This window comes from Apis cerana, linkage group LG2 (assembly GCF_029169275.1).
Source record: "Apis cerana isolate GH-2021 linkage group LG2, AcerK_1.0, whole genome shotgun sequence".
Lineage (NCBI taxonomy): Eukaryota > Metazoa > Arthropoda > Insecta > Hymenoptera > Apidae > Apis > Apis cerana.
This window is the reverse complement of record NC_083853.1, coordinates 1663814-1691611: the sequence shown is the minus strand read 5'-3', so window position 1 is coordinate 1691611 and position 27798 is coordinate 1663814. Positions and strand designations below refer to the sequence as shown.

Here is a 27798-nt window from a genome sequence, read left to right as displayed (position 1 = left end):
CTCCCTATAATGGCGCCACATGTATATTGTCGATAGCTGGTAATGTGATGTCAGTGAACCGATATCGTGATGATGTTTTGGCGGGATGTACTTAATATATATCCATGGAAAATTTGGTCATTCCGCGGATTCAAAGGATCCGTGATAATCATGAATGATGAAATATGAAACAATCCTTGGACAATCAAAATTATAATGATTAAAATTACAATAATAACAATATAAGCATCATAGTATCTATCATTTCTACAAACATGGACAATAAGAAAAGCCAATATGGCGGCCAATGTAATCCGTAAAATAAAGCATTTTTAAACATATATAACTTTCAATTTCATATATTCCTAACATTAAAATTTGGAATCTATTTGTTAAGTTCTATTAATTAATAAAAAAAAAAAAAAAATTTAAAGCTTATGTCTGGAACAGTAAGTTTTTTATTGTTTCTTTATAGTTGAAGATGTCAACAGAATACAGTAGGAGTGTTTTAAGAATGGTGGTTGCTCAAATATGTCAAATAATTGGATGGCATTCAATTAATTCTACACCGTTAGAATTTATGGTTGATCTTATGCAAGAATATATTTTGCGAATTTCAAAACTCACTCATCAATATGCAGAAATTTGTAAGTATTTTTGAAATGATATAAAAATTTTATTAAAAATTCAAACATTATCAATTTTATTGATATAATATAATTCATTATTATTTATATAATTTATTATGAAGTTATACAAATTATATTAATTTTATTGAATTATATAATAAACTTTCTTTTATCCGAGCTTTTTTTAATCGGTTGCTAATCATAATAAAAATACTATAAGTCTAATTTTTTCATAACACTTATTTTTTATATGTTAATATATGATATTGATAATATTGTATTGCTATATATATATATATTTTATTTATAATTTTTAAATAATATTGTCAGTTTCTGGTTATTTATTTATTTAATTAAGATTCTTTTGTAAGATAAAGTTTATTATATTTAAAGTTATTTTTTTTTTTATTTTATTATATTATGTTTATTTATTATTATTATATTTATATTATATTTATGTTATATTATATTTATATTATATTTTATTTATATATTATTTTATTATGTTTTTATTTTATTTCAATATAGCATTAAATATTTTTTCAGTGGGAAGAACAGAAGCAAATCTTGATGACTTAGGTTTAGCATTTCAAAATATGAATATTGATATACAAGAATTAACAGAATATATTAAAAATGTAGATTCTGTTCCATGTCCTATAGCAGTACCTAAATTTCCAATTCAACGTGAAAATCATTTGAATTTTTTAAAACCTGGAAGTCGAGAAGTTGTAACGAGACCTGTACATATACATGAACATTTACCAGCTATGTTTCCTGATACAGAAGGTAAAATATATTATAAATACTATATTATAAAAATTAAACATTAACATTTTTAACTAGAAAAAAAAGAATACTTTATAATAAATGATTAATAAAAAAAAATCCATTGTTAATTTTTTTTTACTAATATTGGAAGTTATCCAATGTAAATCATTTTATTGAAATATTAATTCAAATCACTCATATGATTTGAACATGTTCAATAATATACGATATAATATTATATTATAATATTATATATAATATTATATAATATAATATATTATATTATATAATATATAATATTTTATAATATAATATATTTCAAAAACAATCACATTATAAAATGCAAATTATGTTATACAGACAAACAAATACATATAGAAATAAATAATTTCTTGTATGTGTAGTATTCAAGTATTAAAAAAAATTACTGTATTTTTATATTTTAAATTAATATAATTATTTAATATATTTCAAAAAATATCAAAAATAAAAATAAATGTATACATAATATCACTATCATTGTAAATTATTGACTAAATAATCATTAATATTCCATACATTTTTAGGATTTAAAAAGATAACATGTTAGAATTTTACAGAAAATTTTTTTGTTAGAAGTCTACCAAATTAAATAAAATGATTACATATTTTAGTACTATAGTATTGATTCAAATTAATAACAAAATTAAAAAAATATTTAATAAAAAAACAAAAGATATATAATAGATAATAAAAAACAATTATGTAATAAATATACTTGAGTTTTATTTATAATATATTTTTCTAATAGATTATTTTCTTTAAATTATTTCTTTAAATAATTGAATTTTATATTTGATATTGTTTATATAACTATATTTAATAAAAATGTCAATTAATTTTTGTGAAATAAAAATATATTAAAAAATATACTATACGTAACAATAAAATACATAATAAATTTAAAATTTAAAAATATTTACCAGCTTTTAGTTTTATTACCAACTTCTTTATTCAAATATTATGAAATATTATTTATGAGATTATCGATATAATTTTTAACATTCTTAAATGCTAATTGCAAAATTTTTAAAATAATTTATTTCATTATACCAATGAAACTTTTGCATCCAATAATTGCATAAATTTTTATAAAATTTATATATTTCTTCAATTTTAATAATTCATTTTTATTAATTCAATATAACAATTTATTTTTTATATTTATTTTTTGAATTCTTGAAAGATAAAAAAAAATATTTTTAATACTTTTCTTCTAAATTTTCATTTAAATCAATATAATTATTATATCAATTTGTAAAATATTAATTCTATTATGAAAAATTTTTGTATTATTTCTTTATTGATCTTTTTGTAATGTGATATTTTGATAATTAAACAAAGTTAACAAGTAAACAAAATTATTGCATTAAATAAAAAAATATTGTTTTTTTGTTGAATTTTTTAATAATATAATATAATGATAATTATTTAAAAAAAAATTTCTTATAGATTTTGGTGATTTTTAAATATGTAGAGAATAAAATTTTAATCAATTTTTTTCTTATGTATAACAACTACTTAATTTTTTTAAAATATTTATAAAAAGAAAGATTGTTATTATTACAGAGAATTTTTTTTATATCTCTTATATTTCTATATAAGTTCGCAATTGCATATGCATATTTTTTGATATTGAGATAGCTTTTATCAAACTAAATGACATTTATTTAAATTTTTTTTATCACTTATAATTATAGAGTTATAACAGAAAATTTGTTCTAATTCTGATATTTTTCATTTTGTCGTTTTCTTTTCGTTTTCTTTTCCTTTTCCCGATATTTCTATTCAGAATAAATTTTTCGTTATAATTTTGATTATAATAAAAAGAAAATGATTCAAATAAATATTATTAAATTTGATAAAAACTATTTCAATAAATTAATGCAAAAATGATATTGATCATTTGATTCTAAAAAAATTAATTTATAATACTCTTATACTTTATTTGACATTTCTTTATTTATATATTTATTTATATACTTTTTTTATTTATATAATTATATAAACATTTGCTAATAAGAAACAAATTAATTGAATTGAAATGAATTTATATTTTTTATCTTTTGAGATTAGTAATTGAAACTGAAGATAATATAGAGATATAATATATATATATATATCAACAAGTAATAAATTCTTTTTAGAATAAATGTTTTTATAAAAAATAATATTAAATTAAAAGAAACAAACAAAAACTATGGCTTAATCAAAAAGCTAACATATTATAATTAACATATTATAATTAAATTATTTTTTTAATTAAATTATTTAAGTTATTTTTAATAAAAATAATGATCTATGAATATCATAATTTTCATAATATTTTAATAAAATATTGGATAATAATTAAATTTAATGATTGTATAACATCTATATTTAATTAAATTTGATCTATCGAATATAAAATTCAGTTATGTTTCTGATCATGTTTTCCTATCTTTTTTACATTAATTTTACTTTGTTAAAAAAAAAGTTTCTTAATTAATATTGCTATATAATCTTAAATACGTTCAAATCTGGAATTGACTTGATCATGTATATTTTACGTTATATTTTTTTTTTTTTTTAATTTGAAAAAATATTTTAATTTGAAAAAATATTTTGAAACATTATTATTTTAAAATGATAAGAATGTTTATTACATTTTTCATTAAAAAATAAAAATATATAATTTTCTAAAATATCACAATATATATAATTCTATTTATGTATTTGTTTCAAAAAAGAATCGAAGAATTTGTTAAAAAAATTAATTCAATTGTTATTGAATATAAAATTATATCAAGTCATAAAAATAAATTCAATTTATTCGCAAATGACATTAGATGTAATGATTCTAATAGACAGCAATTTAATTTTAAATGAAAAATTAGATAGTATATTATAATTCTATAACATATTTGCTAACATATTTTTTAAAAAAAATTATTTATTAATATATACAAATTTTCAATTTCAATTTATTGATTTCATTAAAAAATTGAATATAATTCAGTATAAAAAAATTCAAATAATAAATATTAATGATTAAATAAATTAAAAGTAAATCATTTGTTTCTTAATTTTTGTCAGTAGATATACATGTATATCTATGTAAAAAATTGCACACATTAAATAAACTATTTTTATTTAAAAGCATAGCCATAAAATAATTATAAATATAATTTTATTTATATTAAATTATATTTTAAAATTTTATATATTTTAATATATTATTTTATTAGAGAATTTTTCTGAAAAAAATATTTATTAAATATATTCTAATCTATAAGATAATTATCAAGTAAGAAAATACTTTATGTAACATAAAGTAACATAAATAAATCTTTATTTTTATTATTATATTATATTATTATTAATACAATAACTAATTAATATATAGAATATTTAATATAATAAAATAATTTCTAGCTTTAAATTGCTCAAAAAAATAAAATTTTTATAACTTATATAAATTTATTATAAATTACTATAGCAATACAGTTAATGTAAAAAAAAATGTAAAAATTCAAAAAATGTTAACATTAAAATAGAATATATTATTATTTGACAGAAGAATATGTAACGGAGAAAGCAGAAAATATAATGAATGGATCATCTGATTTAACATTGAGTAATGGAACTTCAAGCAATAGTTCCATTAATGTATCTCCTCATAGAATGTCACCACAAGTAGTTTTTAAACGACCAGGAGATCCTGTCTCACTTGAAAGTCCTATAGTAAAGCGTGTAAAAGTATTAGAAGAAGGTAGACCATTACGTGAAATTCATAGTGTCATGATGACTACTTCAGGTTTTTTATCACCTGCTCGAGAAGGAAAACTACCTGAAGCAAGGACACCACATCAAACTCGTTCAGATTCACCACAACCTAGTTCTTATCCTATGGTACCTCCAGAATTAAAATATGACAAAAAACCAAAAAAGATTATAAAGAAAGGATTAGAAGATTGTAAACTTGATAAAGAAAACAAGAAAAAAAATCGTGCTAAAGAATTATTTAAACCAGATAAAACAGATGATAATAAAATTAAAAAGTTAGCTGGTATGAAGGAATTAGCAAAATTAAAGCCTTTAAAATCAATAGGAGGAAAATTACAAAGTACCATGCCTAGTTCATCAAGCAGACCATCTACTCCTAAATTAATATCACCTAAAACAGTTAGTAGTCCAAAATTACAGAAAAATACACAACCAAAAACAAAACCAGAAAAAATAATTGATCTTACTGGTAGATCTCCCCCATCTAATGAAAGAAAAGAAGACAATATTGATAAACTTCCATCTGAACCAGATAAACAAAAGTTGAATATTTTTAAAAAGATTTCAAAACCACGAGAGGATAAAGATAAAGATATATCAGAACAACATAAGTATAAAGAACTTGATTCAAGAGAAAGTTCACCTGCTTTAGTGATTGATGAAAATATTGACAAACAAACACTCCGTAATGACATTGATGTAAAACGAGAAGAAAAAAAGACTCCACATACACCAGATGTCCATCTTCAACCAGATGGAGGAGAATTAATTGATTTACAAAGTCCAGGATCAGATGTTTATATGTTTGATGATATGTCACCACCAGGTACTCCTAGCACTCCAAGAACTCCAGAATTAAACATGCCCACGACACCTACAGATCATAAAAAAAAGAGGAAGGAAAAATTGAATAAAAAACGGGAAATAAAATCAAGAAGTCCAAAGCATTATGTTAGTCCAAAAAAGGTAAGCTCATTTTTATTCAGATATAGCATTATATAATATTAATGTGCACGTTTGCGTGTACATGTATGTAAGCACTATTAATTGCTTAGAAGAAGACGTCGAAAGACATCGCCGATATGCGATTACCATTTTTTCAGACAAAAAGTATCAACGATGTACCAGAACAGGATATACTAGATCGACCAAAAACTCCACAGGCACCTGAACCTCAGATTTCCAAAGAACCAAGTTTTCCACCAACACTCCCATTTCCCTTTTTTCCAACATTTCCTCCAGCACCTGGTTTAATACCTCATCCTATGTTTCCTAGATTTCCATTACCTATAGGAAGAGGTAGTAGTGGCCCTCATCCAGCAATGTCAAATTTACCATTACCACCTCGTTTTATAAATTTACCACCAAAATCTGAAGATTTCTCTACTTTACCAAAATCTAAATCTGTCGATCGGGATAAACTTCCTTCAATACCTTCTACCGAAGCAACGCTTTCAATGACAAAACATGAAAAAACGGAGAAAGAAAAAGGAGATAAATCAAAGGTGATTAAACAGGACAAAGAGATACCTTCGCCAGTTCCTACGAGTACCGTTGCACAGCCTTTATCATCTGCACTTGCAGCACCAATTACGTATCCTAAACCAGTATCTATTGTGCCATTATTATCTTCAAAAACTTCTAAAATTGAAAAACAGGATAAATGTGATAAGGTAATTTTTTACTTTATTAGTATTTATTTACATCTTACTTGACTTTCATAATTTTTTTAATTTGTTAGTTTATAAAAATAAATATATTTTCAATAATTCGTAATATATAATATATGTGTCTTTATTTAAAATAATTATTATGGAAAAATGTTCAAATAAAATAATAAAATATTTTTCATTTCACATAAAATAAAATATATAATAGTTTCTTAATAAGTGATTACAAAATAATTTGTCTATATTTATCTAAACAAAACATAATAAAAACAAATTAAGCATCAAGGATCATCACATTAAGGATGAATAACATCTACTTTATTTAAATATATAGTAATAAATCAAATTAATTATTTTGATTATTAATTTTGATGAATCAATCATTAATGGAAATTTATATTTTTATAATTCTATTATCTATTTCTTCTATTAAATTTTTATAAAATTTTATTATTTAATATTATTTTATTATATTTTTAATTATTAAGATACTTTTAATTAGAATCGTCGAAGTCCGAATAAAAAAAAATCAAAAAAATTAATTTTTTGTTTCCATCTTAATTTTCAAATATGTTATAACATAATGAAAATCTTAAATCTCTCAAAAAAATATATTTATCTAGAAATTATTGTATATACAAAATGATTTATAATATATAAAAAAAATAATTCATATTTTGAAAATTAAATGATTGACTTTTTTAATTATTTAGTCAAAAATTTTTTAAATTTTAGAATAATTTTTAATTTATATTAAAATTGATTTTTATTTATCTCAATTATTATTAAATCATAATTCATAATTTAAAGAAAAATTAATATATAGAAATAATAAAGAAAAGATTGATGATATATTCAGATAGATATTTTCTATATAAAAAAAAAATTCTATTAAACATGGTCAAAAAAATTAATATTTTTAAAATTATAAGTAATTTTTTTATTTCAATTAAAATAAATATAAGTTTATTATTTGAATTATTGTATATTATTATTACATATGCTACAAATAAATAATGAATTATTTGTCTTTCTATTTTATATATTATGACAAAGAATTATTTTATTATATAATATTGCCTCATTATTAATTATATATTTTCGCAATTAGTGATTACAGAAAAAAAAACTTATATAAAATAAATTATTTCGGAATATATATAATTAAAACATCATATATCCAGAAGTTTTTTAAAAGTATATAATTCCATATGAAAATATCAAAATATGTGGTGGAAATAAAAGAAGAATATATAGAGAAATTTTTTGTAATCAATAAAAGAAGAAATGATAAAACAATTCATTGTTTTTATATAATATGTTAATTCTGCACTTGAATAAATATAAATCACTTTAAATGAAATAAAAAATTATAACTTCAAAATATTAATTTTACAATTTATGTTTTAAGATTTTATTTCTTTATTTAACAAATAATTAATTATTCTAAAAATTGTGAATTTTTCATTTTATTATTTGAAAATACATATTATTTTTTTATGATAAAATTTAAAATTAGAATGATTAAAGTAGATTATGCAATTTGCAATAAATTAAATTATTTATGATTTATAATTTTTAAATATATTATACAAACAATTATATTTTATATTTAAATCTTTAAAAATAAAAAAATAAAATAAAATATTTTATGATACATATAAAATTAATATTGGATTTGAACACATTGGATTTGACATGATTCTGAGCATGAAGTGCATAAAAACTTAATAATTAAAGAAAAATTATTTATATAATTTTTTTAATTTTTTAAAAATAGTTTTTCTTCCATTATTATATTCCTAGTTGATTATCAAACTTAATAATTAAAGAAATATTAAATATATATATATAACTTTTCAATTTTTTCTTCATTATTGCACAATTAAATTTGTCTTTGAAATCAACAAGTATTATTTATTTACAAAACTGTATAATATACTATGTATAGTATGTATAGTATAGTATAATATTGTCTAAATTAAAAGTGTTTAATATTTTATGATTTTTAGTTTTAGTTGTCAATCTTAATTTTCAAATTAATTACATTCATAAAATATATATCGTAAAAGAATAAAGAAAATTAAAAAATACTTTTTTTCTATATTTAAAAAAAAATTGTAAAAAAATTTAAAAAAAAAAGTTGTAATAAATATATTTATAATTTTTAAATATTTTTAGAAATTTTTAAAAATTAATTTTGATTTTATGAAAAAATAATAGAAGAAAAATACATAATACATATTTGTTAAATCATAAATCAGTCTTTATTATCGATTTTTTCAGACATTTTTGATAATTTGAACAAAAAATATTTTAACAAATTTTTGTCAATATTTATTTAAGAAGAAATATTTTTTAAAAATAATAAAAAAATTTTTCTTTTTAATAAAGAATCAAATTTATGATTTTTTAAAATCATGTATTTTTAAATTTATAACAAGATGAATTTAATAATCTAATATACTATGATCTTGTGATGAATTTAAATTCAAAAATTGTCATAAATCCATTATTGATATATTATTATTTTACTTAATTTATTGATGATTTGCCAATTTGTCAAAAAATTGATGCATTACATCTTGAAAAAAAATGAAAAATATACAGATAATCAAATAACTAGAAATAAATTTTATGTAATATATTATAAATATAACATATTATGAATAATGAAAGTAAATATACAAATTCATCTTTCATAAAGTTTTGTTTTTTAAAATAAATTCTTATATATAGTTTCAAAAACTAATTTTCTAAATTTCTACATGTATTTTTTTTTTTTTAATTTTTTACATCTCAAATAATTTATATATATAATCAATTTTAAATATTTAATTATTAATATTTATAAAAATTTATACTTAGAATTTTTTAATAGTATTTATTTCAAAATAGTATTTATTTATTTACGTTCATATATTATATTTGAAGATTATAATATTGAAATTAACAATTATTGAGGAACATGATGTGCTTTTTATATATAAAAGAGAATAATTAAAGAATAATTAAAGAAATAATTATAATAAATTATAATAATTTAGAAATTATATTTATAAAAATATGTAACTTGTTGCATTGAACTAAACAATTTCTTGATGGTGACAAGAACATACAGAAGGATATTCTATATTATACAAATTTTTATAGAATAATAATAATAAAATATTTTTTCTATATCTTGCAATGCTATAAAAATAGCAGAGGTATCTTCATTTTGTTTTTGCATTATTAATAAATGCTTTGATGATTGCAAATTCGACTTCGATATCTATATAAAAAATTATATGAGAATAATTAAAAAATTATCCATATTCTTATCATATTAAAATTTTAATTGTATTGTGTTATCAATCTTTTTACAAGATTACTGTTTTCCCAATCACTATTATGTTTGAATGTATTATATAATTTATTTATACACTTATTTATACTAAAATAATTATGATGTAAAAAACAATATAGTATTGCATTTTCTAATATTGTACTGCGTCTGTACATGCTATCTTCCAAAAATTTTGTTTTAAGATATTAATGCAATCTTTGTCATAATTCTGATTTTGTCTTATCGGAATATTACTTATTTCATCCGTAAAAATAAACCTACGAGAATAAAAATTCATATTTAATGAAAACAGCAATGCATTTATGGCTTGTAACTCAATTGAATACATTTTTTAATGAATATGAAAGGTTATTGATAAATGAATAAAATGTATTTAAAAATTGGACTGTTATGTCGAAAAATGATCTATTTCTGAAATTGATTAAAATAAATCATACAATCAAAATACAGATATTCTATATTCGTGAATAATAAATGCTCGTGAGATTTATGAGAACTTATTCGAAGAAAATCTTTATGAAAACTCTTTTCTATTATTATCAATTGCCGACTTCTATTAAGTCTAAATAAAGAATGATATTATTTGAGAAAACTATCGATGTTTTTGAGAAGAGTTTAGTCGACACTTATATTATATATTTTTAACATGTTTTAGTCTGGCTGGAACGGAACCCGATTCCAAGGGTGACATCCAGATACGTTCAAGAAAATTTATAATAAATGTATGCTTTAAGATCTTTAATTATCATTATACAATTTCTGATAAATTCCAGAAATTTTTCTCTAACTTGGGTGTTTTGTGAGTCAGATACTGACCGCGATATTATTTTATTAATTATTATCGTGCTCCAGTTGGAAAACATAATCCTTCCAATTGAATTAGAAAGGCATTTTCTAAGAGCACGAATCTCACTTGGAAAAAAATCTAATTAATGCTTGTTGTAAACACGTTTCTGACTATCAGATACGAGAAATAAATAGTTTTCTTGTAATAACACATCATGCTCTGACATCGATATACGATTACTTACTATGACATTGAGAAACCAAGCTTTCGTATAAACACGCGTACTGCACTAAGTCTACTTATTGTGAAAAAAGTACATCACGATCATAAACACGAGCTTTTATATACACAAATATTCATTTTAATCGAAAGAGCATTCAACACATGCATTTACAAGTTTTCGCTACTACAATATTATTGCAGGTGCAAATAATTTTAAATGTTTTACACATTACATATATCATTAACATATTAAATTCAGTTTTGTTCCATGCAACTTTTTTTATAATCATAAAATCTTGACTTTATAGGCCACTGTTGAAGTATATGTCAATCTTTGTTCAACTGTTTCTATTGTCACTCAATTGAAATGATATATTTATTCAATTTTTTGACTTTTAGCTTCATCATTTTTATAAATTGATTATTTTTAAAATTTGGATATACGACTGACCAGGATTTGGTTATTTCTATCATATTCAATAAAAGCATTCGTGAAGGGAACAATTTACAAGAAAAGATCTCCAAACCGAAAATTAAAAAAATTATAAAATTTTGGAAATATATAGTGTTTATGCAGGTATGTATTATGTAATTTTGTTGTTGTTGTTGTTGTTGTTGTCCAAAATCACTTTAAGAAAATGAAATTAATCCTTGAAAATTCAGCTATTTTCGATTTTATTTGTGAGATATAACTATAACTATAGAAATACAAAAAAGAAATACAGAAAAAGTTCAAACAAAAATTGTTTCTTTTTGTAAGAATCTATCTGATAAAATATTTATTAATTGTTTATACAAATAAAAACAAAAAAAATAATTTTTTAAAGTTTTTCAACGTAAAGTTTTAACAATCTAAATAACTAAATAAATATATGATAATATAAAAAAACAAAATAACTACTTTTTTTTAATAAATACTTTAGTGTATTGCTGATTTTCTTTGTTAAATTTTCAAAAATAGAGAAATTTATATACTTTTTTCTTTTATTAAACATTAGATAAATATCAGATAGGAAAAAAAAAGAAATTTATATGCATAACTATTTTATAAAATCTCTTTATTTTTGTAATCGTCATTAATGTAATCATCAAATTTCTTTATATTTTTATGTATTAAATAAGGGATTCAATAAAAAATGAGTGAATAAGTAACTATAAGTAACATGAATTATATTAATAATAATAATATTTATAAATTATTCTTTATGCTAATGAAATTCTTCAAAAAAAATGTAAATATACAAATACAGAAAACTTGTACTCCACCCACATTACATAATAGCATGATTGACGCATATGAAACAATGAAGCGGCGAAAAAAATGAATTCTACTAAATTTTCAAAATTAATTGAATTAATTCTCATTAATATATTCATTCTTATATCATGTATAAACAAATACATTGTAATTTATAATAAATTTAAGTTTATTATATTATAATAACTTTAAAAAACTTTAAAAAACTTTAAAAATAACTAAATATTAATTTTGATTTTTTTTTTTGTTGATTATGAATGAGAAAGTTGATTATTAATGAGAAATTTAATGATAATTTAATAATATTATTCCATACATATAGATTAATATAAATTAATTATATAATTTAAATCGAAAAATTTCCGTACAAAGTTTTTCCAAGCAGAAATCACATTGGCATATACATCTATCACAGCTATATTATTTTTATATTTAGAAATATAAAAACTTATTTATTTTTTAAATTTAGCGTAGTTATTTAGATTAATTAAAATTTTATATTAAAAAATAAATTTAAAAAAATATTAATTTTTTTATTTATAACTTTTTTTTAATTATATAAACAAATGTTTTATTAACCGATAATCTTTATAAAAAGGAACAATTTTTGTCTTTAACCTTTTTCTATATTTTTTATAGTTTGCAAATTATAAGGAAAAATAGTTGAATTTTTAAAGCTTAACCTTTTTCTATATTTTTTATAGTTTGCAAATTATAAGGAAAAATAGTTGAATTTTTAAAGCTTAATTTCATTTTTTTAAAACAATTTTGGGCAGCAATAGAAAATTGCATAATACATACTTAATTAATGAAATCATTAGTTATGAAATGCAAATATAGTAAAGAACAGAGGATTCTAAAGAGAAATTAAATTCTCTAGCATAAAAAAAAATAAAATTTAAAAATTTTTTAATCTATGTAAAAGCTATGTTCTTGATATATTATTTTACTAATGATATATCATAAATAAATATTAATGATTATTAAAAAAAAAATTTAATATGAATAGTCTCTGAACTTGTTTGACTTATCAATTGCACTAATATAATTAATTTTTTATAATTTTTTTTTAATTAATACATATTATTTAATTATTTTTTGCATTGATGTTATATTATTACATGATGTTACATCATTAGAAACATAAATATAACAAAATATAGCAATTGAACCATAATGATATTGCATCGTTCGTATGCACCAAGCAATTCATTCGACTAATTCATTTCTAATAATGTTTGTACGAGATGTTTGCAATATTCTTATTAAATTACTTTTAATTCTTTAAGAGAGAAAAAATTTTTACTAATTATTAATTTATTAAATGTATTCTTTAACATGATCGGTATCGCCATTTAAAAGAAAACATTTTGATTACATTCATTTTATATGAAAAAAATAAAGAAAAGTGTAATGAGCAGATATAAATAATCTTAAATTATATTATGTATAATCAATTTCATTGAATACAACTTTTATAAAAATAAGCAATCTGAAACGTCATTTATTATATGACATATATAATAATAAACGTTTTAATAATTTATTTATCATAGTCGCACTCAATTTATAATTCAAAAATAATTTTTTTTTTCAATCATTATAATATTGCAATTTCTGAATTCTGAAAGTCATTTTAATTTTTTCTTAAAAACATATAATTTATTTTTAAAACTGCAATTTTTTCTTAATTATATATATATATATATATATATAGTGATTACGTTTGAATTTTTTTTATTAGATTATGAATTATAAAATACTTGAAATATTGTGAAGATTAATTAATGTTTTACTTCCAAAATTTTATATTAAATTTTGGATTATTTATAAAAAAAATTTGTTAGTATTAAATATTTTTTTTGTGTTCAGATATAAATTTTAAAAAAATAATAACAAAATATATAAATATAATTATATATTTAATAGAAAAAAATATTATTAAATTATTTTTTTAATCTTATTTACTTTCTGTTATTTTCATGATTTAAAGCTATTATATAATTATTTTATTTTAAGACAAATTATACTATTCTTTTATAGTATATAATATAACTATAACTTATATATCTCATTAATGATAGTTTTTTTTATCAATTTTTAATAATCTTGATATTTAAATTAATATTTAAATTTTGTTACAATTTGCCTCACAGCTCATTTTGCAAGAGAGTAATACAGAAAATTTTTTAGAGTTTTTTTTATTCATAAAAGACTTTCCAAAAAATTATATTTTAATTTTCTTCTTTTATAGTAATATTTGGAAATTAATATACTTTTTATACATTTAATCTAATAATTTTTTTTGTTATTTAATTATTATATTATTTAATTTTTTATGTTTGAATTATTTCAAAATATTACTTTATATTTATACATTTCAAAAAAAGTGAATATTTTGTGATATTATTTAATTTCACTATTATTTTAATTTTTTTTAAAAATTTATATTTTTAAATACGAAAATTTTTTATATTAAAAAATTTATGAATAATTATATTATATTTTTGATATATAAGATTTATAAATATTTTGTTTTATATATTAAATATGAGAAAGAGAATTGAATATATATAGAAAATTGAAAACTTATAAAAAATAATATTAAAAAATAATGTTATTTTTTTTATTCAAGTTTAATATTTCATTATATTTCTTAAATAATTTATAAAGAAATATAAGATTTCTATTGAAATATAATATTTCATTATATTCTATATATCTTATGTTACTATATTAATAAAATTATATATTTTATTTTCAGAAATCAAAGGAACATAAAAAAGAAAAGAAAGATAAATTAAAAAAGAAAAAAGATAAAAAAGAAAAACACAAAGAAAAAGGAGATAAAATAAAAGAAAAGAAAGATAAAATAGATAAAAAAGAAAAAATAGATAAAATTAAAGAAAAAAGAGAAAAGAAAGATAAACGAAAAGAAAAAGAGGTATAAAAGTTTTTTATTTCTAATATTATTAAATTATTTCTAATATTAGTTATTAGCTTTTCTATCAAAATTAGAAATTAAAAAATTGATGTTTTAATATTATTTTTTTGTAGAAAGAAGATAAAAATTTTGAAGCTGTACCAAAAATAACATTAAAATTAGGTACAGCATCTCCGAGACCACCAACACCAGATACTGCTCCAATGAAGAAAATGTAAGCTCACAATTGTTTTTATTTTATTAATAACTTATTATTTTCTTTTATTTTATTAATTATAATATCATTTAAGAAAAGAAAAATTCTTTTTTATTTATTTTCAATGTTGAAATATTTATATTTAGCATTATTTATTATTATTATTATTGTTATTATTATTATTATTATTATTATTATTATTATTATTATTATTATTATCATCATCATCAAAGTATTATATTATGCGTTAATGTTGAATACATTCCATGTATTTAATAACGCATATATTATTATTAGGGAAATGTGTTATAGAACTATAAAAACATTGCTGAAGAAGCCTGAGGATGAGACAAAACGAGAACCAAGTCCAGAATTGGCCAAAATATCAGCATTAGTCACGCGACCACCAAAGCAAAAGTCGGCAAGTAAGAAAACAGAGGAGGGAACGTTAGATGGAAGCCCTGCTCTTCCTACAGATACTTTCTCTGCCAATCTTACTAGTGTGCCACTTGCAACAGTTCCTCGAGCAAAGAAATCTCTCTTCAAAGCCTTACCTCAAAGAGAAACTCCTTCATCTCAATTTGATCCTACTCCTAAGCTCCCAACTCCTCTGATGCAACAACAACCACCGTATTATTTTGTAAGTACGCTTTTATATGATATAATCATATATTTCAAATATAAAATGTTATATTTTTAAATATAACATGTAATTATATTATTAAATATAATATTTTATTTTATTTTTAAATATAATTTGATTATGTTTTCAAATATTTCAGAGTATTTCTTAAAATCAAATATATAAAATAAATATGAGGGCTGTTATATTTTATAATTTTTATAATAAAAACAATATTTTTTGAGGATTATTTTTTTAAATTTTTTACAATAAATTAATATATTTTTTCCAGTTATATTAATTAAGATGTAATATAAACTTAACTTTTGCTTTATTATTAATATAAATTTATTGAAAGTTTCAGTATATATATTTACATTTATAAAAGTAATTACATCTTTGATTATATAAATAAAAGTATATTATTAAATAATATTATTAAATAAAATTATAATATATTATAAAATATTAGTATTTAATTATTTTATTAATAAAATAATAGTATTTCTATATAATTTTCTGTATTCTTAGAAACTTCATACAATTGATAATCATTAATCATGCAAAAAAAAAAATCTACAAATTTCATGTATAAATTTATTTTTCAATATCTCATAATAAGTTGAAATGACAGCCCTCTTTAATTAAATTAATTATTTATTAATTATTATTATTCATATCTTTGTTTAAAATAATATTGCTATAGTATCTATATATATATTATATATGTATTTGTATATGAATATATATATATATATATATGTTGTACAATCTAAAAGTACTCATCCATGTTTGTAGCATTTTAATAATTTCAAAAAATATTTAAAAGAAAAATTTATTAGTTTCATTTTGGCTATAAATTGTAATAAAAAAAGTTGCAAAAATTTGCTTTTTTAATAATTTAATGATTTTTGTGAATTGTATTATATATTTTTGATTTTATAATTGCAATTGATATCAAAACAAATTTAATAATCTATTATAGAATTTACTATTACAACTTTTACTTTTTGAATTCAAAATTTTGACTCAATGATTAGAAACATTAATGTGGAAAATTATTTAATTTCAATTATATATCATCGATTTATATATTTAAAAGAATATACTTAATACAACTAAAATTTTTCAAAGTATAACTAAACTAAACTAAACTATAACTAAGAAAATTATGAAACAAATAAAATTAATAAATAGATTCAATAATAACAATACTATCGTTTTGCTGCACAATATTCTATAATAAATAATTATAAAATATTTTAGATGATATTTATCAGATATGATTTCTATTTTAATGTTGTTTATAATTAATTATAATTAATATAATTAAAGAAAAATAATTTTTCATATTAATATTAATTAGTTGGTCAAAATATGTAACTTTTCTGAAAAGATCATAGTATAATAAATTATTGAATTCATTTTGATGTCAATTACCTGTCAATTAACTAAATCAAAAATATATAATACTACAAAAATTAAGATATTCATGATTTTTTATTTAAAAAAACGAATTTTTGAAAAAAATTTTTATTACAGTTTTTAATTACATTGAGACAATTAATTTTTGTTTCAAATATTTTTTTATAAGATTATTAGAAATGTCACGATAAAAAATACTTTTACATCGTATATCTTATATATGTATGTACATATACACAAACATATATATATAAACATGCTTTCATATAGTATTTCAAATAAAAATATATTAGATAATTTATTTGAATTTCAAATCAATATTTCATATAGATATCTTAATCATATGTAACTGATGTTACTTTTAATATAATAATTAACTCGACCCATCAATACCATTTTTACCTTATCCAATAATCCAGTTTCCCAATATTTCATTTTTTACTTTCTATGCATTCATGACTTGCGGTGACGGTATAATTTTCATTTGGCCTGCTTTGTTGTATAGATACATTTGTCTCTAAAGTGTATATGTAGAACAACTTCATAGCCTACATTAGATTTGTTACTTATTTCGTGTTGTGATTACCAATTTACTTGATCATTTCAAATTCAATTAGCACTTCTATCACATTCAGTTAAGTGGAATCTACTTAGGTGGAATCTTTTCATATTGAAAGAAGTCTCAGAACTTACTTATATTATGTTAATATCATTTATGATTTTTTTTATAAATTTTTTCAAACTATTTTAATATTGAATATTATTTAGTGATAATAAATTTTTTAGGTAATTAACTTTAATGAATCAAGTTCTAAGACCTTTCTTATATTATATTTCTATTTAAATGGGTTTCAAACTTTCTTTTCTTCTTTTAATGTTTCCTTCTGTAATGCACATTTGATATGTAGTTTATATAAAATAATATAATAAAAATATTCAATTTAATAGGAAAAAGAAAATAATTCTTCATAACATTATATGATAAAATTAGATTCATTTGAAAATCATTTTAAGTATAATTATTCATTTACAATATACATATAAAGATGAATTTTTACAAAAACAAACAGCATTATTTATAGATAAAAATTTTAAAAATTATATTAATATAAATTATATAGTATAAAAAAAAGGATATAAAATTTTTTGAAATATTTTTTTTAAAATAATGTAAATTATAAAAATCTTTTTATATCTTTTTTCTTTAGATATATCTAGGAAATAAATAGTGTGTTTTAATATAATCATATTCTAAAAATGTTTAAATTTGCAGCCCCTAATATTAAATTATTTTATCCTCATTTCAAAAAAAAATGTTATTATGAAAGAATTGAATCATGAAATCATAATGATAACATAATATTATATAGATATAAAATAGAATATGTATTATAGATTCTTAAATTTCAAACAATTGTTACAAAAAATATAAATATTTTAAAGAATGTAGTTAAATAATTTTTTTTTAATTATAAGCATACTATAATTTCATTATTAATTTGTTTTTTTCACAATCAATTAGTTCTTTTATTAATTTTTTAAAAAAAATTTATATTCATTTCATATTTTCAAAAATATTATTATACATCAAGAATGTTATTAAATAATAATAATAATAATATGTATATATTTTTAACATAGTTTTCTTAAAATTATATCTTGAATTTGATAAAAAAAATTTTAAGTAATTTCAAAATTTTTTAATTAAAAATTATTTTATATCAATAGTATTTTATTTAAATATTATTAAATATTTAAATTTATTATTTATAATATTTTTATATGTTTATTTTTTATAAGAAAAAATTTTAATAAAACAATAAATTTTATTCTATATTTTCGTTTAAATTATTTATATGAAATGTTAAAAATAAATTCAGAATTTGATACAGAAATTTTTATTAATCTATATAATACATTATACTTATTTAGAAAATACTTTTTTAAAAATATTATATTTAATTTTTTATAAAAAAAATTTTTTAATTTTCTTATTTTACAAGTATTTATAAAAATTATTAAAATATTTTTTATTATTTATAGTTTTTTTAATAAATTATTTAATTTTTAATTTTTCTTGTTCTAAATTTATATTTATAAATTATAAATTTTCCTTATCTATAAACATTTTTTTATCAATAATCATTTTTATATCAATTAATATTCTGAATCTATTATGATTGAAAAATTTATGATTTAAAATTATTTGTATATTAAATTTAAGCAATTCAATTTGAATCTTATAATAGATAATATAATATTTAAAAAATAAATATTTCTAAATTTATTGCAAATTTTTTACTGAATATTCCATATTCTATTAAATATAAAAAAAAATATTATTTATTTTAGAGACATCTTATACAAAATCGGTTAAAATTTTTCACTTCTAACTATTTGAGTTTAAAATAAAAAATATTGATGTTAATTAACATCAATTATAAAAGTGAAAACAAATATTTTTTTACAAAAAATCGATATCATTTTTTAAATTATTGTATAACTTTTTTTATGTAATATTAATTGATATATAATATTGTGTAATATAATAATTTATAATAAATTATAATATTAATGAATATTAAATGATATTCAGACGAATTCAATAATATGCACTCTTAATAGTATATTCGTTCATGTAATTATTGAGAAAAATTACATTTTTAATATAACAAAAATCTAAATACTAACGTTTTTCTTCCAATTTCACTTTACTACTATATCCGGTTTGTTGTTGGAATAAACAGATTTGATGATTTCATCTTCATAATTCGTAATTATGTTATCTAATTGAAATTTAATGAAAAGAGGAAAATTTTCAAAAAGTTCGCAGAAAACAGTATGCAATTTGAATTATTTATTTGAGATTAATACCAAATAATATAATTTTAGATTATTAACACAATCAAGTTTATTTATATAAAAAAAACGTGTATAGTAAAAAGAAATTGAAACAAAAATATTAATATTTGATTTGTTAATAAGGAATTTTTTTAAAAATGTTTTTTTTAACAAATAGTTGAACAAATACATTGATGTTGCACATCATTATAATATTACATTTTATTTACAATATTACATTTACAGGAAAAGTAACACGGAATTTAAAAAAAAAAGTAATTCCGATTTTCTATAAAAATATTTGTTCATTTTGCATTATAATTTGTTAATATAAATATTAATTTTTCATTTCAAACTATTTTTTTTTTTTTTTCAAATTGTCGGAAATGGCTGAAAAATCATGACGATTGATATATTAAACATGCTATATATGAAATAATAAAATATTATATTTTATTAATTAAATTTTAATTATATTATTTTTTTTATTATAATTTTTTATTTATATAAATGATTTTTAAATATTATATATTTAAAAGAATAAAATAATATTTAATAATGCTTATAAATATTAATAATGTTTATAAAAAAATTTTATAAATTGTAATATATAGAACAAACATAAATTAATAATGTTTTGTTATATACATACATTATAATATATTAACATATATAAATCTTTTTTTCAATATTTAATTATAATTCAAAAATATTATAAAAATTATATTTTATATTTGAAATAATTATATATATATACATATATATTTGAATTAATTTATTGATTTTTTAATTATAATTAATAAATAAATTATAAAATTAATATTTATTTTATTAAAATATATTATTTTATAATAAAATATTTAAAATAAAATTAAAGAAATATATATTATTAATATTTTTATATTATATTTATATAATATTTATATAATATTTATATAATATTAATATAATAATTTATTAATTTGTTAAAAAATTAAACAAGATAAGAATTGAATAATACAATGAATAATTAATAAAATTAATAAAATTTTAATAATAATAAAAATATATAATAAAATATTAATAAATAATAAAATATAAATAATAATATAAAAATTAATAATAAATATATAATATTAATAATAATATTAATAATAAATATATAAATATAAATTGAATAATACATTGATATAATTTTAATATGACATACATGATTTATTATGAATTTAATATGTACATGAAAACATTTGAACAAATTTTAAAATGATTTATATTTTTTTAAATATAAGTATGAAATTCTTTAGAATAAAAAAATAATAAAAAAATTAAATTTGATATAATATAAATAATAATTTGAAATAAATTATTTTAAATGACAATATATATTAATCTTTTATCTTTAAAAAAAAGGGGGCAGCAAATTATAAAACACTATTTTATTATTTGTTTAAAAATGAAAATGACTAATATTATAAATATACTTGATAAAATATAAAAATATTAAAGTATATTTAAGAAAGCATAATATGAAATTCAAAAATAATAAAAAAATAATTTTATTAGAGCATACTAATTTATAATAAATAAAAATTTATACAATTATATATTATTTTATTGGTATATAACATTATATAAGATATAAGATATGTTAAATACATTTATTTTTATTTTTTTTTTTTTATTTATTTCATATTTTATATAAGAAAAATTATATATATTTATGTATATCTTGTTTATTCTAGAAATAAGATTTAATATATTTTTAATATATTATATTAGAGAAAAAAAGAAAAAAAATATTCTATTTAAATCCATTCTTTAAATAAATTATACATTCATATCTTTAATTTATTAAAATTTAGGATAAATATTTATTATAAAGAAGATTAATTATATAAAAAATATAGTTATAAAAAAATAATAAAAAATTTTTGAATTAGTAATAAATAGATTTAATCGTGATAAATTTAAGTTTAAAAGAAAAAATATATATCAATAAATAATATATTTTATTATTTTTATAAAAATAAAATAAATAATTATTTTATATATATAAAAGAAGATAAATATATAAAAGATTAAATAGTTTACAAAATAGTGAAGGTTTGATTGCATGCAACTTGCATGTTGTTATTAAACATAGCATGCAAAACAGTTAGGAATATAACCAACGGTTTTAACGGCACAGAGACGAAAGCAGATGCAGCTCTTAAAAAGGATGATGCTAAGGAAGACAAAGAAAATGGCAGGATTGCGCTGCCCCCAACATCAACCACTACTGTGGTGAGTACATTCCCATTTTAAAGTCATTGGATACTTTTTTAAAGTATCATCTAATTTCTATCTGCGTCAGTTTTATAGAAATACATGGGTTTGTGCATTATTTTTAGCTTTTGCTTGAATTCATTATGATTATGATATTAGAAATGTTTTTTCAATTTTTAATCCAAAAACCTTTATTATCTTAAAATTTATTTAAAATAATCTTATTTAAAACTTCCCCCTTTAAAAAAATTAATATCAATTTATGTATTTGTAACATATACAAGTATATGTATATATTTATACTTATAAATATATAAAAACAATATGAATTTATAACAAAATCTATATATTTTGTATACAATAACACATGTGATTGTAAAATAAAATTTATATACATGTATATAATTTATAATTTTTACATACATTGTGCATATAAAAGTTATACATTTAATATTGAAATTAGTTTTTTTCTTACATTATAATTTATAATTTTAAATATTTAATAAGTTTTTCTCTTATTACATTTTTTATTTTTTTCTTTTTCAAAATAAATTCAAAATAAAATTTTTATTTATTAATATATATTACTATATTTTTATATATTTATATAAAATCATTTGAAAGTATAAAAGAAAAGAAATAATTATTACAAAAAACTGTTTAAAATAATATCAAATTTATAAAAAAATTAAATAGAAAAAAATATCATTCTTTATAAACTAAATATAAAAGAATATTTTAAATGTATTTTTATTATAATTTATTTATCTTATTTTTGTATAAATTTAAAGTCCAACATAAACATAATTTATCCAAATAAACTTTGAATAATTTTTAATTTATATTAATATAATTTATATAATTAAATTTGTTCTTTATTATTAATAGATAAAAAAACTAAAAATATTATTTTATTATTTATATATATATATACATAAATATGTATAAAATATATTATACTTATATTACACTTGTATTAAATATTATATTTACATAATATATAATTTATATATTGATGTTTATATATGCAGTATTTATTTATAGAATGAATTATCTAATATTACAACTTAAATTTTTATTTTTAATGCTATAAGAAAATATTTGAGATAGACAATACTTATCATGAAAAAATGACTTTTCTAATATGAAAGATATTTCATAATATTACGATTTATATGAATTTAAAGCATTTGAAAATGATTTATCAACATTTTTGTAAGATATATAACTTATAAAGATATTTTTTTATTTTACTAATAAAAGTTCATCAATATATAACATTATATTTGAATTATTTTAAATAATATAAAACTTTATTATATAAAACTTATATAATCTAATATAAAAATGCAATGACATTATTTTACAGTTAAGAAAGTTTTAATATTTTAATTATTGAAATCAAAAATTATCTTTTGTTTATAAATTATTTTTTTTATTTTATATTCAATATTTATTAATTTAAACATTTAAAGTATAAGAAGTAATATATAACTATGTTAGATCAAATAATAAATATTTTTTAAATCATCTAAAAAGTAACATGTTTTTATAAATGAATTTGTCTTTCTATTTTAGTTATAATATTACAACAATAAAATTATAATTTTATTAAAAAAAATATTTAAAAAATTTTTGTATTTTTCATAATATTTATGTCTATTACAAATATGTTATATACTATTATATCAATATTATTATATTAGTATATAATATTTTTTGTTCAGACTTTTCTGTATTATTAAAAATAATATAAAAGTTTTAAATTTTAAAATTAAATATTAAAATTAAATAATGTGTATATAAATTAATTTTTTATTTATACTTTATTATAGGTATTATTCTTTAATATAAAACTAATTAATTATTATTTAAATAAATTAAATTTAAATATTTGCATTTATAAAAATAAGTTTGTATATATTAATAAACATTTGAAATATAAAATTTCAATAATTAATATGATAAATAAAAAAAAATGGGTATGAAAGTAAATAATTTTATGATTTTGGATTAATGAATTTGATCCTTGAATAATTAAAATGTATGTTGTTAAATGAATAATTTTATCATAGAATGTACTTTTTTTTTATTTCTGGGCCAAGTGAAAATTTATTTCATTACCGCAGGCCAATACTTCAATTTTTATATAAATATATTATTCCTTCCCTATTTACACTCATATACATTATACTGATTAAATCAATAAATTATACATCTGCTTACATTACTCTCTTGAATTTTATATATAATTAAATAAATATATATTTTATAATATAATTACATGAATTTTATTTATATCATTTTTACATTTTATATTATTTTTAAGATATTTTGTTTTTATTTTCATAACATTATAATTTATTTATAATGTTTTCATCAATTATTTTCATTATATAAGTTATTGAATAAACAATTTATATACTAGTCATGATATACTTTAATTCATAAATATTTCATTTTCATCCAACTTTTAATCATTAATCTTAACTTATCTTATATATATTGGAAAATATTTTATTAATTTTAAAATGTAACAAACTTTATCACTAATTATTAAATACTATTATAAATCATATTTTAAATTTTTTAATTATAAGTAAAAAAACATAATATCTAAGTATATTAAGAATTTAATATATATTAGATATTTTTTTAATAAATAATATATTATTAAAATATAAAAAACACAAAAGATGGGTTGGGTTATCCAAATATATAATAAAAAATAAGTATATTGTGTTTTTATCGTCACATGAGTCTTTCAGGATCAAGGTGGTCATCAAGTTTGGATATGTCCTGCATGTGGTAATCAAGATGATGGATCACCTATGGTTGGTTGTGATGATTGCGATGCATGGTATCATTGGTAAGTGAATTTTGATAAAATAATAATTATTTATGAAATTATGTTAAATTTTAATAAATTATTTTCTAATATAAATAAAATATTTTTTATTTTGTACATTGACATTTAATATTTTGAAATGTTAAGAATTTAAATATTATATGTATATCATTTAATTTATCAATTTTTTAAATTAAATTAAATTAAATTAAATTAAAATTATATTTAATATTACAATAGAAAATATAAAAAGATTATATATATTATATTATATAGAAACTGAATATTTTCATCACTTGTTTTATAATTATTTTTATAATTACAACTTAATTAAATATGAATTTCAATATCATTGAAATCTACATTATCTATCTACATTATCTACATTATATCTATATTAAATAATCTCTAATTTTTTTTCAACATTTTTCTTATTTATTTATTTTTTTTTCATAATAAAAGAAAAAAATTATATTTATATTACTTTCAAAATTATTTTTATAATTTATAGTAAATTATCAAATCAAAAATATAAAAATCTTTTTTTTTTCTATTCAAAAATTTTATTTTGTATGTTAATTTTTATGTTTTCAATTATTTAGGGTATGTGTTGGGATGCAAGTACCACCAGCTGATAACGAAGATTGGTATTGTCGTTATTGTATAGCCAAAAAACAAGAACTTCATCATGATAAAAAGAAGAAAAAAAGGAAGAAAAAGGTGAAAGTTACTGCCTAGTACAAGCTACCCGGATCTTGTGTAAGATCCGGTATAGCAATTCAAACTACTACCAAAGTTAAAAAAGACAGTAAGCTTGGTATAAAAAATATGAAAAGCAAGAAATTATCAAAAGCAGAAATGAAGTTACAAATGAAATCATTAAAGGAAAAATCTTTACCAATCAAGGGAAAGGCTGGAAAGACTATCATGAAAGTTAAGACTGTAAAGAAAAAAAGTAAAAAGATGAAAGATAGTGCAATCCAATTGGCTTAGAAAATGTTATCTTTTGTGATTGTTAATATAATATCATGATTAAATTTTAACACGTTGATAGCTAATTTTCAAATTCTAAATTTTCAATAATACATTAATATTTTACAATAATTATTATCTTCTTATAATAAAACATATGTGATATTTATACTGATAAAATATATAATATTCAACTACACATAGTTATTTTATTAAAACTATTAAAAATATCTTAAACTTAGAAATGATACAAATTAGAAAATAATAATTAAATTTTTGAACAAATTTAATAAAATAAATTTTCATTATAATTTATTCTATCTATTTACTTCTATTTAAAATAACTATTTTTAATACATGCTACATAAAAGGTTTGAATTATATATATTTTTAATTGCTATAAAAAAAATTCAAATTTATTTTAAAAGATTCTTTTAGAAAAAAATAAAAAATTTGAATATTATTATATATTTATTCAAATATTTATTGCTTATTATAATTTATTTATAAAAAATGATATTCTAAATAATTAAATTTTATTATTATTTTTTTCATATAGTAAATTATTAATATAAAAATAAAAATATTTAATCTTAAATATGCTATTAATATTTTTTGATTTTATATCCATTTTTATATTCATTTTTATGTAGAATGTATTATAACATAATAATATATAATATTATTATAGTATTATATATAATATTTGTGTATGACAAAATTTAATATATATTAATTATATCATATTATATTGTCATTAAGATGTTTAATTTTTTATCAGGTTTTTATAAAAATTATTTCTGTACATATTAGTAAATTAAAATATGTAATATTGAATATTATATATATATATAATATATATTTAAAAGAATATTATAATTTTCTTTTTGGAAATTAAAAATATAATTTGAACAGTATGAACTTGCATAAAAGTAATATAAATACAAACAAATAATGTACCTTGTGTATAGCAGTCAACGTGTTAAAACTAATAATGTAATAAAATTGAGAACTAGTAAAAAAATTCTATTTTCTTTGATTAAAGCAGAAGCTTCTGCATAATAATATGTTGTGTACATTTTTTCACCTGTATTTTTAGTATCCAAACTAAACCATAATTATGAACTGGAATGAGTATAATGATAAATAATTGACTGATTGTTTTGCACTCATAATATTAACCCTTACAACTCAGATTATTTTTGTAACTTGTTTTTTAATTTGTAAATAGAAATAG

The 27798-nt window shown here is 17.4% G+C and overlaps 1 protein-coding gene across 7 annotated transcripts; it reads left to right on the top strand.

The window, feature by feature from the left end:
* The first annotated feature begins 51 nt into the window (after positions 1 to 51).
* On the top strand, positions 52 to 27628 carry LOC107995713 (transcription initiation factor TFIID subunit 3). 7 transcript variants are annotated; one of them, XM_062072047.1, is made up of 11 exons: positions 52 to 288; positions 455 to 626; positions 1155 to 1397; positions 4975 to 6149; positions 6287 to 6856; positions 15234 to 15413; positions 15527 to 15627; positions 15922 to 16034; positions 22665 to 22759; positions 25510 to 25610; positions 26192 to 27628. In XM_062072047.1, the coding sequence occupies exons 1-11, from the start codon at positions 277 to 279 to the stop codon at positions 26325 to 26327; spliced, it is 2898 nt and encodes a 965-aa protein (XP_061928031.1). In that variant the 5' UTR covers positions 52 to 276; the 3' UTR covers positions 26328 to 27628. The 7 variants fall into 7 exon arrangements, with proteins under 7 accessions (XP_061928031.1, XP_061928025.1, XP_061928029.1 ...); XM_062072041.1 differs by having other exon boundaries at positions 15922 to 16249; XM_062072045.1 differs by having other exon boundaries at positions 15907 to 16034.
* The last annotated feature ends 170 nt before the right edge of the window (positions 27629 to 27798 follow it).